General features: G+C 44.2%; 2 protein-coding genes across 2 annotated transcripts in view; both read left to right on the plus strand.

Annotated features, from left to right (window-relative positions):
• Nucleotides 1-17075, plus strand: part of LOC131691360 (uncharacterized) — a 340109-nt gene that overhangs the window by 40555 nt on the left and 282479 nt on the right. The window lies entirely within an intron of this gene.
• On the plus strand, nt 129-8718 carry LOC131687467 (uncharacterized). Its single transcript, XM_058971555.1, has 2 exons — nt 129-177; nt 6386-8718. Exons 1-2 carry the CDS (start codon nt 129-131, stop codon nt 8716-8718), a joined length of 2382 nt encoding a protein of 793 aa, XP_058827538.1.

The following is a 17075-nucleotide window of genomic DNA, read 5'->3' on the forward strand; positions in this document are numbered from 1 at the left end:
TGAGGAAATCAACCCGGCCACAAATTCCAAGAAGCTTTGGGAAAAAATTAATGCTCTAAGCGGTAAAAGACGGAACAATAAAAAAATATCTGCGAGTTGACGGCACATTCACCGATGTACCTGCTGACATGGCGAATTCACTAGCCGACCACTTTGCAGCAGTATCAGCAACTGGCGGCTATTCAAAAGCTTTTCAGGAACGGAAAGCCGAAGAGGAGAGAAATATACCCGACTTTTTTTTTTATTCATTTCGTTTATTTGATAGGCACAAATGCGTTAGCTTGGTGGTGCCAAATTCTTTTGTTTTTACATTTTGGATATTTTAAAACTAGGAGGTTACAATGGTGAAATATTTTTTTTTTAAAGAAAAATTTTACAGCTATCATAAGACTAGAAATAAGATTCTATATACAAGAGAGGGAGCAAAAGATTTTTTTTTATGAAAAATTTTAAAACAAGGAATTCAATAGTAATAGTTTTTTAGGAAATATTTACAGTTATCTTAAAACTAACAATATAGTTTGGTACACAAAAGGGGGAACAAATGTTTATGAGAAAATTCACCGGTGTTTTAAAACTAGGGATATAATTCTATTTACAAGGTGGGGGACAATAGTTTTAACAAAGAGGTAAAATTACAACTATCTTAAAACTAGGAATACAGAATACAAATTTGAACTTTTTTAGCGGAGACTTATGCTTGGTCAAGATATTCAGAGGGGGCTGTAGAAGCAGTTGTATCAAGGACAGCGGAGAGAAAGCGTAGATGGTGACCGGGAGAGAAGAGCAAAACTTGCAACTTTCGGGCAAACGGGAGATCAGCGAGACAAATTAGCGCCTCAGTCTAGTAGGTCGGATTGGCGGATGGTATTCTTCGGACCCGCGGGGAATCCTTCAAAAGTCATCGGACCTCGAGTCGCTCTCGCTTCAGTTTCCGTAGTGGTAAGTGCGACGGCGGTTACATAGTTGCAGTCTGGAGCTGATCGGTCCCAAAAGGCAGGAGAAAACTTCTAAAACGAGAAATAAAAAGAGAGGGGCTAAATTGGGATATTTATCGTTTTTATGAAAGTATAAATAAGGGACATATAGGGGAAATCACGATTTGCCAGCATATCTCGGACTGGGACATTGGGTGGTCTACCTCGGGCCCGAAGGGAATCCTTTAACTGAGACCTGGCGTCCAAATACCCGGCGCATACCCAGACAACGTGCTCGATGTCGTGATAGCCCTCGTCACAAGCGCACAGACTACTCTCCGCAAGCCCAATACGTCGCAAATGCGCATCCAAGGTGTAGTGGTTGGACATAAGTCGGGACATTACACGAATAAAATCCCGACCCACATCCATCCCCCTGAACCAAGGCTTCGTTGATACCTTTGGGATAATGGAATGTAGCCATCGTCCAAGTTCACCATTGCTCCACGAGGTTTGCCAACTGCTGAGTGTCCTCTGACGACAAATACTAAAAAATTCGTTGAAGCAGATTGGTCTTTCATATATGTCACCATTTAATGCGCCCACCTTTGCTAATGAGTCGGCCTTTTCATTGCCCGGAATAGAGCAATGAGAGGGGACCCAAACAAAGGTAATTTGATAAGATTTTTCAGATAACGTACACAAGGACTCCCGTATCTTCCCCAGGAAATATGGGAATTGCTTTTTGGGCTTCATCGCACGAAGAGCCTCGATGGAGCTGAGGCTGTCCGAAATGATGAAGTAGTGATCTGTGGGCAGAGTGTCGATGATCCCAAGGGTGTACTGAATTGCAGCTAACTCTGCGACGTACACTGAAGCGGGATCATTGAGCTTGAATGAAGCGGTGATAGTATTGTTGAAGATACCGAAGCCAGTGGACCCATCGAGATTTGATCCGTCAGTGTAGAACATTTTGTCACAGTCGACTTCTCGGAATTTATTATAAAATATATTGGGGATCACTTGCGGGCGTATATGGTCCGGGATTCCACGAATCTCTTCCTTCATGGATGTGTCGAAGAATACAGTAGAATCAGAAGTATCTAGGAAACGAACACGGTTGGGAGTATATGAAGAAGGGTTAATGCTCTGTGCCATGTAGTCGAAGTACAAGGCCATAAATCGGGTTTGAGAATTAAGCTCGACGAGCCTCTCGAAGTTTTCAATCACCAACGGGTTCAGAATGCCGCATCGGATGAGCAATCGATATGAGAGTTCCCAAAATCGATTTTTTAGCGGAAGAACACCCGCCAGCACTTCGAGACTCATCGTATGGGTCGAGTGCATGCAACCCAAGGCAATGCGCAAGCAACGATACTGGATTCTCTCCAGTTTGATGAAGTGTATGTTCGCAGCGGAGCGGAAACTGAAACACCCGTACTCCATCACCGACAATATCGTTGTTTGGTATAACCTGATCAGGTCTTCTGGGTGGGCACCCCACCATGTTCCAGTTATTGTTCGGAGAAAATTGATCCTTTGTTGGCATTTCTGTTTCAGATACCTAATGTGACATCCCCAGGTACCTTTAGAGTCGAACCATACCCCGAGATATTTAAATGTGAAAACCTGATTGATCGTTACACCCATTAATAGAAGCTGGAGTTGCGCCGGCTCACGCTTCCTAGAAAAAACAACCAACTCAGTTTTCTCCGTGGAGAACTCAATACCCAGCTGAAGAGCCCAAGCAGACAAATTGTCCAAGGTATTTTGTAATGGTCCTTGCAAGTCGGCAGCTTTGGGCCCTGTGACAGAGACCACGCCGTCGTCTGCAAGTTGCCTTAGCGTGCATGAATTGGCAAGACAATCGTCAATGTCATTCACGTAGAAATTGTAGAGCAGGGGACTTAGACATGAGCCCTGGGGAAGACCCATGTAGCTAAATCGCAATGTTGTTAAATCGCCATGCGAAAAGTGCATGTGCTTTTCAGACAACAGGTTTAGCAAAAAGTTATTTAAAATTGGCGAAAGACCATGCTGGTGCAGCTTCTCTGACAGAATGTTGATAGAAACTGAGTCAAAAGCCCCCTTAATATCCAAGAAGACTGATGCCATCTGCTCTTTGTTAGCATAGGCCATTTGGATTTCTGTAGAAAGCAACGCAAGGCAATCGTTCGTCCTTTGCGGAAGCCAAATTGTGTATCTGACAGTAAGCCATTTGCTTCAACCCAATTGTCGAGGCGATACAAGATCATTTTCTCGAACAACTTCCGAATACAGGACAGCATTGCAATCGGCCGATACGAGTTGTGGTCGGAGGCTGGTTTTCCTGGTTTTTGGATGGCGATGACCTTCACTTGCCTCCAGTCATGAGGGACAATGTTACCCTCAAGAAACTTGTTAAATAAATTCAACAAGCGCCTTTTTGCAGTGTCAGGCAGATTCTTCAAGTTGAATTTGATTCTGTCTAACCCTGGGGCGTTATTGGTGCATGATAAGAGAGCAAGTGAGAACTCCACCATCGAAAACGGTGTTTCGTTCGCGGTATCGTGAGGAGACGCGGCGCGGCACGTTTTCTGTACCGGGACAGAGTCCGGACAGATCTTCTTGGCGAAAGCGAATATCCAACGGTTTGAATATTCCACATTCTCGTTGGTACTATTACGGTTACGCATACGTCGAGCCGTACCCCAAAGAGTGGTCATCGCTGTTTCTCTCGTTAACCCGTCGACGAACCGGCGCCAATAACTGCGTTTTTTGGCTTTCATTAGACTCTTCATTCGCCTTTCTAACGACGCGTACTTTAGATAGCTAGCGGGTAACCCGTCTTCCCGGAAGGCCTTATATGCAGTGGACTTTTCCGCGTACAGCTCTGAACACTCTTTATCCCACCACAGGGTGGGAGACCGTCCATGGGTATTCGCGCTGGGTACTGGTTTAGTCTGAGCTTGATTCGCACTGTCGAGAATCAAGCCAGCCAAAAACCTGTACTCTTCCTCCGGAGGAAGTTCTTGAGTGGATTCGATTTTAACGGATATCGCGGTCGCGTAACTCTTCCAATCAATGTTCCGTGTGAGGTCATACGAGACATTGATTGTTTCCGATGGTCTTGAACCGTTAGCAATTGAAATCACGATAGGCAAATGATCGCTACCGTGGGGATCAGGGATCACCTTCCACCTGCAATCTAACTGTAGCGATGTCGAGCATAGCGATAAATCCAACGCGCTTGCGCGTGCTGGTGGTGTAGGAATCCGCGTCATTTCTCCCGTGTTTAAGATGGTCATGTTGAAATTGTCGCAAAGATCTTGGATTAATGTTGATCTATTATCATCATGAAGAAAACAGCCCCATACCGTACCGTGCGAGTTAAAGTCTCCCAGAACTAGCCGCGGTGCCGGTAAGGATTCCGTGATATTACAAAGCGTTCGGTGCCCTACCGAGGCTCTAAGAGGAATGTAGATAGAAGCAATGCAAAGGTCTTTACCTTTGATTAGAACTTGACAAGCGACAATTTCAATGCCTGGTGTCGAAGGGAGGTTAATTCGGTTGAAAGAATAGCACTTTTTGATCCCCAAAAGTACTCCTCCATAAGGGTTTTCTCGATCCTGACGGATTATATTAAAGTCGTGGAAGTTGAGATTTATATCGGAAGTTAACCAAGTTTCACATAATGCGAAAACATCACATTTTAAACCGTTTAGTAAGAATTTGAAGGAATCGATTTTCGGGAGGATACTTCTGCAATTCCACTGTAGGACAGTGATCGAATCAGTGACCTCGTTTGATGACTTAGCCATCGAAGGATACGATCGCTGCAAGGAGGGGCCATTTAGCAGTCAACTGTTTCAAAAATGTTTGCACCATAGGGAGAAAATGTATCAGAATGCTTTTAAGAGGATCAATAACATTGAAAGCTGTGAAAATTAAGTCCACTATGTCAGAAAATTTCATTAGTCCGCTACTGGACTGAGTATTTGTTTGAAAAAAGGGAACACTTGGGGTTTTTGGTGTCCCTGGAAGTGGTGGATACTCCTTGTTAGAATTAAAGTTTCCAAGTCCTGGAGCAAATTGCTTCGGCTTTAGTGCATCACTTCCGTTGGATTTATTGATTGTAGTTGGCGCACTCTGAGTGGACGACACCTTGGCACCCTTACGAGGCAATCTAGGGGAAGCTTGATTTTTCCTCTTCCTGGACTCCCCTGGGTTAACCAAAGATGTTCCCTCTTGTGGGTCGTCAGATTCTTGCTCAACGTCAGCCAAAAGAGCAAAGGAATTTTCGGAAGGGACAGATGGCGAAGCATTCTTAAGAATTTCTGCATAAGAGCGCTTCGAGCGTTCCTTAAGGGAGCGCTTAATTTTATCCCCGCGCTGTTTGTACGCGGGGCATGATTTAAGATCATGCGGAAGGCCCCCGCAGTAAATACACTTCTCAGTTTCTCCACTGCAGGCGTCATCCTCATGTTCTCCCTCGCATTTGCCGCACCTTTTCTTATTGCCACAATAGGTGGCTGTGTGGCCCAGCTGCTTGCAATTGCTGCAGTTCATTACCCGCGGTACAAACAGGCGAACCGGTAGACGAACCTTATCCAGGAGGACATAGTTGGGCAGGGAAGACCCGGAGAAAGTCACCCGAATCGAGTCTGACAATGAATAAGTTGTCTTATTATTCTCAGTTTTTGCTGAATACAATTGCTTGCATTCCAGAATCTTCACATGTTCAAGTGAGGGGTCCTTAAAGCAACCAACTCCATACTTCAACACGTCTTCGCACTTCAAACCCGGTTCGGCAACGACCCCGTCGATCTCCACTGCCAAACAAGGTTTACAATTGCTTTGTAAAGCGCTCGCTGCGAGCAATCTGGTTTGCCTGGTCGAGGTCATTCACTAATATGCGTATCTTATTAGCTCTAACACGTGTTATCTGAGCTACTGGACGGCCGGGTAGTTAGCAGTCAGCTCCCGTGAGATCTCTAAAATATTAAGCGATTTCGTAATGGGCCGGAAATAGACCACCCAGGGCCCAGTTGAACTGGGTGGGTATGTTTTAATACGAGGAGGACTGGGGGAATCAGGGGAGGGAGTAATTTCGGGTTTATCCGGTATATCCATGGGAATATCATTCCCATCCAATGTTACTTCGCCCTCGGCCATTTAGGCACGAGGATAGCACGTGGTGTAAACGAGAGATGAAACTTATATTCAGGGGAAAGGGATCTAAGAAGTAGCGACAGATCGGGGGAAAGGGAAATGAGAAAAAAAAAGATACTTAGCTTATATAGCGGCTTGTCCGGTTATTGAACTATTCACTTCACCAACCTAGGCACCGGCGAACAAAGCCTGCCGCAAACAATGACTGGCCTTCACAATGTATATATTTATATTGATCCACTCTATGCACAGGACAAGATAACGATCTGCTTCGATCGAGAGTTCAGACGATTGTGATATACCCGACTTTGATGTAGCACCCTCGCCGTTAGATGCTAACTTCAGCTTCAGCGAATTAAATTGGGCACTCAACAAGGCTGCAGGACTATCAGAAGGCCCCGATCGAATAGGCTATCCGCTTTTGAATCATCTTCCCCCTCGGGCGAAACTGATTCTACTTGACATCTACAATGGCGTCTGGAGTAGCGGTGTCGTCCCGGCTGAGTGGAAGGAAGCAACAGTAATACCAATCAAGAAACCCGGAAAAGAAGGAACCGAAGCGGACGAATACAGGCCTATATCACTAACAAGCTGTGTTGGGAAAATCCTTGAACGTATGATCAATCGGCGATTGATCCATGAAATCGAATCAAACAACCGAATTGGAAACCGGCAGTTTGCCTTTCGTCCAGGCACAGGCGTGGACAGCCATCTAGCCCAATTGGAAACAGTACTTGAAGACACACTGAAATCCGGCATGCATGCGGACGTAATAATGCTTGATCTGTCAAAAGCGTTCGACAGAACCTGGAGACACCCGATCATCACTACACTCAACGAATGGAACGTTGGGAGCAGAATGTTAAGATACGTTCACAATTTCCTGGACGAGAGAAGCTTCAGAGTATTTGTTGATGGTGCCCTTTCGGATCGACGACCACTAGAAAACGGAATACCACAAGGTTCAGTGATCTCTCCAACGCTATTCAACGTTGCAATCAGCTCCATCTGCAAACACATCCCGGAAGACATTGAAATTTTGCTATACGCTGATGACTTGATCCTCATCGCTATAGGAAGTTTTGCTCGAGCCGTTCGACTAAAAGCGCAAGCTGCGCTTAATAATGTGCTGACCTGGGCGGAACAACAAGGGCTGCAGTTCTCGACCACAAAATCTAAGTTGCTCCACATATGCAACGGCAGTAGACACAGAAATGTGCCAGACTTAAAAACCGAGGATGGCACCATTGAAAAAGTTGGTAGCGCAAGAATTCTAGGAGTTCAAGTTGATTCCAAATTGAAATTCATGAGACACGCAGAGATTCTAGTCAAAGATTGCCAAAGCCAACTGCGGATAATTAAAGCAATTAGTAGAAGATACGCCGGCGGTAGCCGCCAAACATTGTTCAGTATCTGCAACAGCCTTCTAATAGCCAAAATCTCCCATGGTTTTGGACTTTACAGTCGAGGTGGAGAGAAAGTAATAAAACGGCTTCAACCTGTTTACCATACCGCCATTAGAACCATCTCAAGAGCACTTAGAACCAGCAACATCCTCTCGCTGCTCACCGAAAGCGGACAGCTTCCGTTTGAACACCTCATGACCGGTCGACTTGTCAGCAAAGCGTGTAGCTGGCTGGAAAAACGGCCCGTTGAGGAGGAAATGATCTGCCCAATGGTCAGGCGAGCATCGGAATGGTTGAAGCGATTGACATTTTTTCAAATACCCATTATCAGTTCTCTTAAACGAGTTAGCGACCAAGCATGGGACGCGGTTGAACCCGCAATCGACTGGAGCATTAAAAACCAACTCCGAGCTCACGAAGCCCCAACCAAAATACAAGCCATCTTTAGGGAGACACAAGCGAAGCAATATTCGACATCAGTTCAGTTTTTCACCGACGGCTCCCTGGACAAAGACAGTGTTGGACTGGGAGTTTACAGCGATAGCATCGACATCTCCATGCGAATACCAGACTGTTGTACCATATTTTCAGCCGAGGCATTGGCACTATTGATAGCCACCGAAAATGCCCCGACCTCAGGACATACAGTCATCTTTAGCGATTCGGCAAGCTGCATACAGGCGATCGACCATGGAAAATCGCGACATCCGTGGATACAGGCGGTTGAAGATGCTTCCACTAAAAAGAAAGTCACGTTCTGCTGGGTGCCAAGTCACTCCGGCATACCAGGGAACGAAAGAGCCGATTTCCTAGCTGGCCAAGGACGAACAAATGAATGCACCGCTATCCCAGTCCCGGCCAAGGATTTTGTTAAGTCTATCCATTCTAAACTCCGACAAGCCTGGGAAATGGAATGGAAAAATTGCAACACCTTCACAAGAAGTATAAAGTCGACGACCCTACCCTGGAAGGACGTGACTGATACTTCGGAGCAGACTGCAATTACCCGATTACGTATTGGACACACGAAACTGACGCACAGCTACATCATCGAAAAAGAAGAGAAACCACAGTGCTGCGGAGAGGACCTCACCGTGAGACACCTTCTCCTCGACTGTCAACGGTACCAACAAAGCCGAGATCAACAATTCGGAAACATGACTCTAGGAGAAATACTGCACCCAGAAAATGAAGAAAAATTAATAAAATTTCTAAAAGAATTATCACTACTTGATAGAATTTAGTTTTTTAGATGTTATGTACAATGAAATGTAAACATTATTTGAACTTGACGTGACGAATGAAAATTTTTAAAGTCACGTAAATAAAAAAAAAAAAAAAACGAAACGAAGATCATGGCTGCAGCGTCTGGGCACTACAATAAGCGATAGACGCTATGCATTTTCTGCAGCGGTGGCCCTGTGCGGATTTTTCGGGTACCAGCACGGTGTCACAGAATGATTCGCAAAGTGGGTGGGTGGGGTGGTTTGGATTTAATTAAGGTTGCACAGAGAAAGCGCAAAATTCGCAAACGAAAAAAGCAGTTTTTTTCCACACCGTATGTCAGATCTTCATAAAAATCAATCAGCGTATGTAGAATGTTGTTACAGTACTGCTGATTGATTTTTATGAAGATCTGACATACGGTGTGGAAAAAAACTGCTTTTTTCGTTTGCGAATTTTGCGCTTTCTCTGTGCAACCTTAAATACGGTGTGTGCTGCTTAAGAGTGTTGCGTTTGAAAAAAATATATTTATTTTTATGTGTGCGTTGTAACTTGTTAATCCATGTTTACGGCGCTTTGTAGCTGCGTAGGGTGAAGAGCCTATTGGTTTTCATATGTTTCATATTTCGGTTATATGTTTTTTTATCAGTAAGGCATCTGACAACGTGCTTCTGTAGTTATTGCACTGTTCAGCAGCGTAATATTTTATATAGGAGAGTACACTCAGGTTTTTTACGCGTTTTTTTTTGCGCGGTATTTTTTACGCGGATTTTGAAATTTACGTGGTTTTCATTTACGCGTTTTTTGAAATTAACGTGGTTTTCATTTACGCGGCCTGTATTCCCTGCGTAAAAAGAACTTGAGTGTAATTGCATCGGAAACAATCACATTCCCAGGAGAACTTTTTGTTTTTTCTAATTTCAAACACTTTTGTTTCGTACTGCACACAACGGAAAATTTTAAAACAGAACTTACCGTCCAAGCAGTAGTTTAAGCGGGTGTTCTTTTTCGATTAAAATTCAAGCCATGTCTTAAGCGTTACTGGACTTAAAATTGTTTTCCCAGTTTATCCAGTCCTGCCCTACGTAGTTAAAACACAGTTCTAATCGCGTTTTAAAGTATACAACAAATAGAACGGTTGGATATACTAATTTAAATTTTAAAATAAATCTGTTTTAAATTATGAAACAAACCACTGTACTGAAGATATAATTATGTCAGTCCTATTACCACATATATAACATAAAACGCTACAGAATTAGTTTAATTATACAATGTTTACACTACAGAGTTATAACACGTTATAATAATTAGCAACAAGAAAAATGTCACCATGCTGCACACCATAGTTGATCCTGAAGCGTATTGCTAGGTATTCACTATAGGTGTAGCCCTCATCTACCCTCCAGTCCATGTCTGGAACCAGACTCGGACTGGCAAACGTTACGTCAATCCACGACTCGACCCCATTCCTACGGAAAGTGCTAGCGGAACCATAATTGACTAGCACTGCGTCGAGTTTCGCAAGCGCTTGGCCACTATTATTTGTACAGCGGCTGCCCCACTCCACTGCCCAAGCATTGAAGTCACCCGCTATGACAAACGGCTTCCGACCTACCATGTCAGACGAAAGCCTATCGATCATCTGGTTGAACTGTTCTATTGGCCACATAGGTGGGGCATAGCAGCTACAATAGAACACACCATTGATCTTGGCAATCGCGACACCCTCCGCAGAGGACTGTACTACCTCCTGAACCGGGAACCGTCCCGTTGTACAGATTGCCGCCATCCTAGACCCGTCCGCCACCCAGTTGCCGTTATCGGCAGGGATGTTTTACGGGTCGGATAGGATGGCGACATATGTCCCCAACTGCCACAGCAGCTGCTGAGCAGGTGCGCAGTGGTTAAGATTCAGCTGTGTGACGTTTGCCATTGCTTCCTCTTTCCCGCCTCTCCGAAGGGACACGCAGGTCCGCCCATAACATGGTTGCGGCCCTGCTTCTTACTAGCGCAGATGAGACACTTGGGTGCCTTCTCGCATTTCAGCGCCTTGTGTCCCTCCTCGCCGCAGCGACGACACAACTTGCTCCTGTCTGGGCCCTTACAGTCGTATGACTTGTGGCCTGGCTCCAGACATTTAAAACACCGGTCCACTGAAGGCGGCTGGGATATGCTAACTGGGCATACTGACCATCCGATCTTTAACTTCCCTTTATCGGTTACTTTTTTGGCTTCCGCGACCGGTAGCTTGAAGTAAGCTACCTGTGTGCCAAGAATCCGCTCCCTATTACGTTCTGATCGATCTCAACACCGCACTGCTGCTTAACAGCCGAGACGACGTCCTCTGCGTTTGTGATCTCGTCCAGTTGCTTACACTGGAGAGTCACTTCCGCTCCCAACGATCTCACTTGAGCGCCGTTTCCCAAGACCTCTTGGGCCAACCTCCTATACGTTACTCCGCTGGATTGTGCACCACGCTTCAGCACCAAGATCATTTCGCCATCGACGCTTCGCACATCCTGTCCTAAATTCGAGAGGCTTTCGGCCGCCCGCATCGATTGTAGGTCCTCCGCGTAGCTACCCCCGTTGGTTTTCACCAGCAGGGTCTCTCCCCGAGCAAACGAAAAGCCTATAATACCCCCATGGTCATGGGGTTTGGCATGGGTGTTTGAAATGGGTTCAAACCATGAAAATACCATCACCATGGTCCGGTAGATCCCATATAAAATATCATATGTTGGTGTATTTATGGGTTATTGAGCCCATTTTATGGTATCTTGATGGTTGTGAATTTTGTCACAGACCATATTTAAGGTCTTTTCAAGGGGCTATGTGGTGTTTGAACCAATGAGTATTTGCTCGGGTCCTCTGCCCCTCGCCTTCTTCTTCGCGGTTCTCCGCTTCCTACTGACCACCTGCCATTCATCATCTTCTGTCGATGGCGCCGGCTGACTGGTGCCAGGTCGCTCCAAATTTTGCGCCCGATTGGCGACTTTCGCTTTTTTAGGCTGAGAAGTCGCCTTCTCGGGTCGCCGCCCTGCGAGATCCTTCGCATCCGGATCCGCGCCTTCCAAACGACGTTTGGCCTTATTGGTTGCACGACGTTTGGCGTTGCTCCGCGCGCCTGCACTAGGCCTAGGCCGCTTCGCAGTCTCACCCTCCATCAAGCGTTTGGTGGCCGATAAAGCGAAGTCTATCGCCTCCTGCGCCATCGTCGCTCCGCCGTGGAAGGAGAAGGCCTCGGTTTGGATACCGCAATCGGCCTTCTCTCTTTCCGGCCACCTCTCCATGTAGGTTACTTGTTCTTGTCTTGCGACTCGAACAGCCTGGCGAAGCACCAGAAGGTTCTGTTTAAGGTCCTTGCTGATGTTTTTTTCCCGCTTGTGAATTCGATAATACTATCCAGCTGCTTGACCACTTTCTGCATCGCGGGTAGTGGTCCGCCAAGCGTGCTGGTAGTATTATCTCCCACCACAACCATTTCTCCTTCGGTGCTGTCGTTTACAGCCACCTTCGCTCCATTGTCAGCCCCTGTCGGGGGAGACCTCGCCAGACCCCCTTTGGCAAAGGGGTTCAACGCCGTAATCGTTTCCTCCTCATTGCATACTTTTTTATTATTATTTCTAGAAAGACTCATATTCAATCCCACGAGTTGCGCGAGAAAATAGGTCCGCCACGCCAGAGCTCCGCATTAACGTGGTAAGAGACACTTACTGTGGGGGGTGCCCAGGTACCCCACAGGCTCCGTTAACGATCGGGCATCTTTTTCACTCCCCGATCATTCATCCCTCGGCACGGATCGCCTCACGCCTTGGAATTGGGGTTATCCCGTTTGGTGGGCCCATATCACCGGAACGGGAGATCCGTAGCGCTATTGTATGCCGGCCACTACACGGCCCCCCTTCCCTGTCAGCATACGACCATAGTCCCAACGAGTTGGCTACCCGAACATTCCTATGGCTACTCGTATCCCAGCCGGCTCCACGGGGAGGTAGAGATAGGAGTTCCTGGGCAAGAGGCTAAGGACCACTGTGACTAACCACCGGGTCTATATTGCGCATTGCCCAGGCATTTGCTAGCCTGGAACATTCAGTATATAATTGCCAAACTGTATCACTTTGTAGCTGCTATTGTTACTCATTACTTTAACCTGCGTGTGTCAGGGGCAACAAATGTCAATCTAATGGTCCCATATTATTGGCTCGAATCAAAACTCGTCGAAATGTCAATTGACGACAGGTTCATTCGGAGTGTTCATTTGTGTTTACATTTAGCTAGCGTTGCTAATTTTATTTTGTGTACACCACCCAGTGTGGCTACGCCACATCGCTTTTGCGCGTGCTGTCCGGGGATAGCCCCTATGTTTGAGTAAGCCGGGCAAACGAGTGGATCACAGGTTCGCTTGCTTCCGACGGCGGGTCGGTGGCCACCTCGTCCGGCGGATCCTCAGCGGCTTTGCGCCGCTTCGCTTCTTAGGCTTCGGTTATGCGGCTAAGCCGCATCGAAATGGTACCCCATAAACATTCTAACTAGAATCGGTTGTGTCACCGGAGCCGGAATACGAATTAGAACCAGCTAGCATTCCGGCAGAGCTTAACTGGGATGTTTAGTAAAATCACAGATAACAGACGTTTAGGCTAGAACAAATTTTTTTCAAAAACCTGTGTAAACTTTCAAATTGATATACGTTGAAAATCCGTGTTTCACTATTGCCATCTGCGCAACTGTTTGCTACACGTGTTTGACAGCTGCACTCTAACTGCATTGTAGGGATCACTGCGCCATCTGCAAACGTTTGCCAAACATGTTTCAGATGTCTGATTTATTCGGAATTTCAGCAGCGGGTATTTACACACGATTCAAATCGAGCCTAAACGTCTGTTATCTATGGTAAAATTTAATCTGGAAATAAAAGTTTTCTGGCAGCGCTCCAGCACCCTGTTGAATTCTAACGACTTCACCATCTGGGCGCCTGGTTGATGATATGAAATGAACTTTGTTTACTTTCGACAAGTTTTGATTCGAGCCAACAACATCCAGCCAATCTAATGGGCCCATCATATGTAAAAGCGAGAAAATATTTAATCACCGCTAGCCGCTGCAATTGCCCTCTAGTAGTTATATTCTATTTTAACTCTAGCGATATGCATTTCAGACATTTCCACAAAATATGAATCATCAACGTCCTATCATGAGTTCAATGTGTCTTTCGTGGTCCGATCGGATTTCGGAATGATGCGGTGGCCGCTCTTTAAATGATATGAGCAACTCAACATGAACCCACAATCAAAAAATAAACAACGTTTCAGTACTCACGGCCTTATGTTTTAGATCCGGCGCTAATTGCTTTATCCTAAGTTTCTAGGCTGAAATAAATTAATCATTAATTTTAATTGAAATTATTGCATTGTGCATTATAATTACAATTCTTTTCCAGAACCACTTCATGCAATTTTATTCACAACAATAACAATGGCTGTCAAAAACATTACCTACTACTTTGTTTGAAATGTGTTACTATGTTTTAATTGCCGTAAGGTTTGAAATGGGCTACCCAAAATATAAGTACGAAGCGATGAACTTGAATTTGAGTAGACGTCATTATTCAATTCCTACCCAACACGAAGTTCACAGCGACCAACTCAAATTATGGGTAATCGCCATGTTCAAATTTCTACCTAATTTTAGGTTGTCCATGTATGTATAAACTTCGCAGTGAGCAAATTTAACCCAAAAAATAGGTAACTTTGATTTTCAGTGTGGGGTGTGTGAAATGATTCCCAGTTAAACTCAGCCGGAAATGAACTGGATTTCCGGCTGGTTCCAGTTTGTATTCCGGCCCCAGTGACACAACCGATTCTAGTTAGAATCGGTTGTGTCACTGGAGCCAGAATACGAACTGGAACCAGCCGGAATTCCAGTTCATTTCCGGCTGAACTTTACTGGGTTTGCATAGAACTCTTCTATAACCCTCTAAGAACGGTTGGTTTCAAAATCGTCCAATGAAGGACGTTCGTTGGACCAATTTGGACAACGTCCAAATAATCGTTCAACAAACGTGCATTGTTGGACCCGTGTTGAACGATTTTGAAACAGTTTTTTGGACGTCTCAGTGGGAACTATAATCGGTTGTGTCACTGAAGCCGGAATACAAACTGGAACCAGCCAGGATTCCGGTTCATTTCCGGCTGAGCTTAACTGGGTATGCGTTTATATCAATACTCCATTTTGAATCCAAACGAAATGTCAAAAGCGAATCCAATCTGGTATGTTTTGATACGATCAAAGGGGAGTATTGTTATCAGCAAAGGAGTATTCGAGATGATTTTTGTATTCAAGTGCAGAGAATTTAAATTATGTCAAGGTTATCAACTTTATTTATATTGTTAGAATTATGGTATCATGACATCGACTTACTGTCATATCTGTTTTCTCGATTTTTTTGCTTTCACATGAACGTAGCCTGAATAGTAAGTATCGTTTAATGTTTCAAAGGTTTTCTTCCATTATAAGTATCGTTTGATTATTTTTTGGCGCAATCCGTGACATGGAGAATATGCTTTCCTTCAACTAACAATAACTTTCTAAGAAGGTTGCTGAAACATTTTTTTTATCTGAAACATCTTTTTTAGAAGATTTTCGTTCATTTATGTTTTGTTTAAATATTTGTTCAAGTTTTACGAAGAAATTGTAGGTTTCTATGATGACGTAAATCTGCGCATGTCCATTGAAGTCCTTTAGTTTTGTGGACAACGATAAGTCATAATCAATGTGATCTGAATCGTGCTTGATGCAACTTTTCAGACAATCGTTACATGTTGTTGAATATCTAACGATGCTTGATAGTATTGCACCGGTAATGTATAATATTGCATTTTCTTCTGACGCTTGTATATTTGATTCAAATTTGTAGTCTTGGAGGCTATCCGAGTCGTCAAAACTTACATGATTTAGGGTTTCGTTAATTTGGTCGTCTGAAATTTGATCATTTTTCGATAGGTTTTGCTCGAGTTTGTGGGATTTTCGATCACCTGCAGGTTTCAACTTACTACAAAAATTTAGCAACCAGTCTTTAGGATCATTTTCATATGATGAATTCTGTATTTCATCCATAAATTGTTCTAAAGTTAATAGTTTAAGCACAGCTTTAGCTTGAATAGCACGCAGACATTTTTGCTTGGATCCTATCTGAGAAAATATATTCTCCACACAATCTTGAGTGAAGCGTCCAAGCAAAATAAATTCATAACTTCTATCAAGAAAGTAACTTTGAAGACGAAGCACGGAATCAGTTATCATTATCATAGATGCTTGCCAGGATTCTATCACATTCGCCCGAATGGTATTCGCCCGAAAGCCATTTACCAGAATGACATTTTCCCGAATGTCCCATAAACCCGAATGTCATTCACCCGAATGCCACGAACACCCGAAAGACATTCGCCCGATTGCAACATAAACCCGAAAGCCATTCGCCAGAATTCCATATACCCGAAAAAACATTGAAATGTCAATCAAAAAATATAATTTATTAAGCTGAAATACAAATTTTATAACAATTGATGCTATGAAGAAATTAACACTAAAGCTATACCAGTCAAATAGTTAATCCAATCACCTGGTTCGTATAACTTAACTAGGGTTTCCAGTTTTAGGTCCTTTCGCGAGTTCTTTTTAGACTTTTTAGCTGTTGTTACCGCTTGTAGTGTACGTAAAACATCCGTACTAGGGCTTTTCTCTTCAAACTGCAACTGCTTCAAAACACCATAGAATGTAGGATTTCCAGGGCTTAATAAACCGTTCCATTTATTGTGCCAGCCTTCCACATTATTGGTGGTCCTAGAAATATTTTTCGATACATTTTCGAAAAGTGATCACGAAGCGGGGGGGGGGGGGGAAAGAGCGGTCATCGAGAAACTTCCTTCCTACCGAAAATACAATTTTTACTAATGTAATCCAAAAAATCATCGAGAACCTTTTGACAATTTTTCCTCAATTCTTCGAGTGCCATTGGAATACCTTGATGGAGCAAGAAAGCCAAGGTAACAAATTGTTTGTAAATGAGCTGTATTCGGTGTGCTTCCGAATCCAAGGATTTGTTCAGGTTTGAAAGAAGCAATCAACCCCTAATAGACCTTTCTCGTCAGACCTAACCCCCACTTTTTAAAATTTCTTTCGATAGATATCACATTTTTAAGAACATTTCTGCTAAAACAAGATTTTAAGAACCTTCCCTAATTTTTTTTATGATTTTTATAAAATAGAAAAATGCAAGAATGTTGAATGTTTTTTTCACCAAATCAAGAATGGTGAGAATCGAAATATCTGTTTCGGCTGCACTGTTTTGCAAATTTTCGGCTGTGTTATCGACAAC

This window comes from Topomyia yanbarensis, chromosome 3 (assembly GCF_030247195.1).
Source record: "Topomyia yanbarensis strain Yona2022 chromosome 3, ASM3024719v1, whole genome shotgun sequence".
NCBI lineage: Eukaryota > Metazoa > Arthropoda > Insecta > Diptera > Culicidae > Topomyia > Topomyia yanbarensis.

What these genes read in the sequence shown, in the direction of transcription:
- LOC131687467 (XM_058971555.1), top strand. Translation starts at nt 129, where the DNA reads ATGGCGAATTCACTAGCCGACCACTTTGCAGCAGTATCAGCAACTGGC. An exon ending in AGCAGTATCAGCAACTGGCG is followed by an intron (nt 178 to 6,385) that starts GCTATTCAAAAG and finishes ACTTTGATGTAG; the next exon opens with CACCCTCGCCGTTAGATGCT.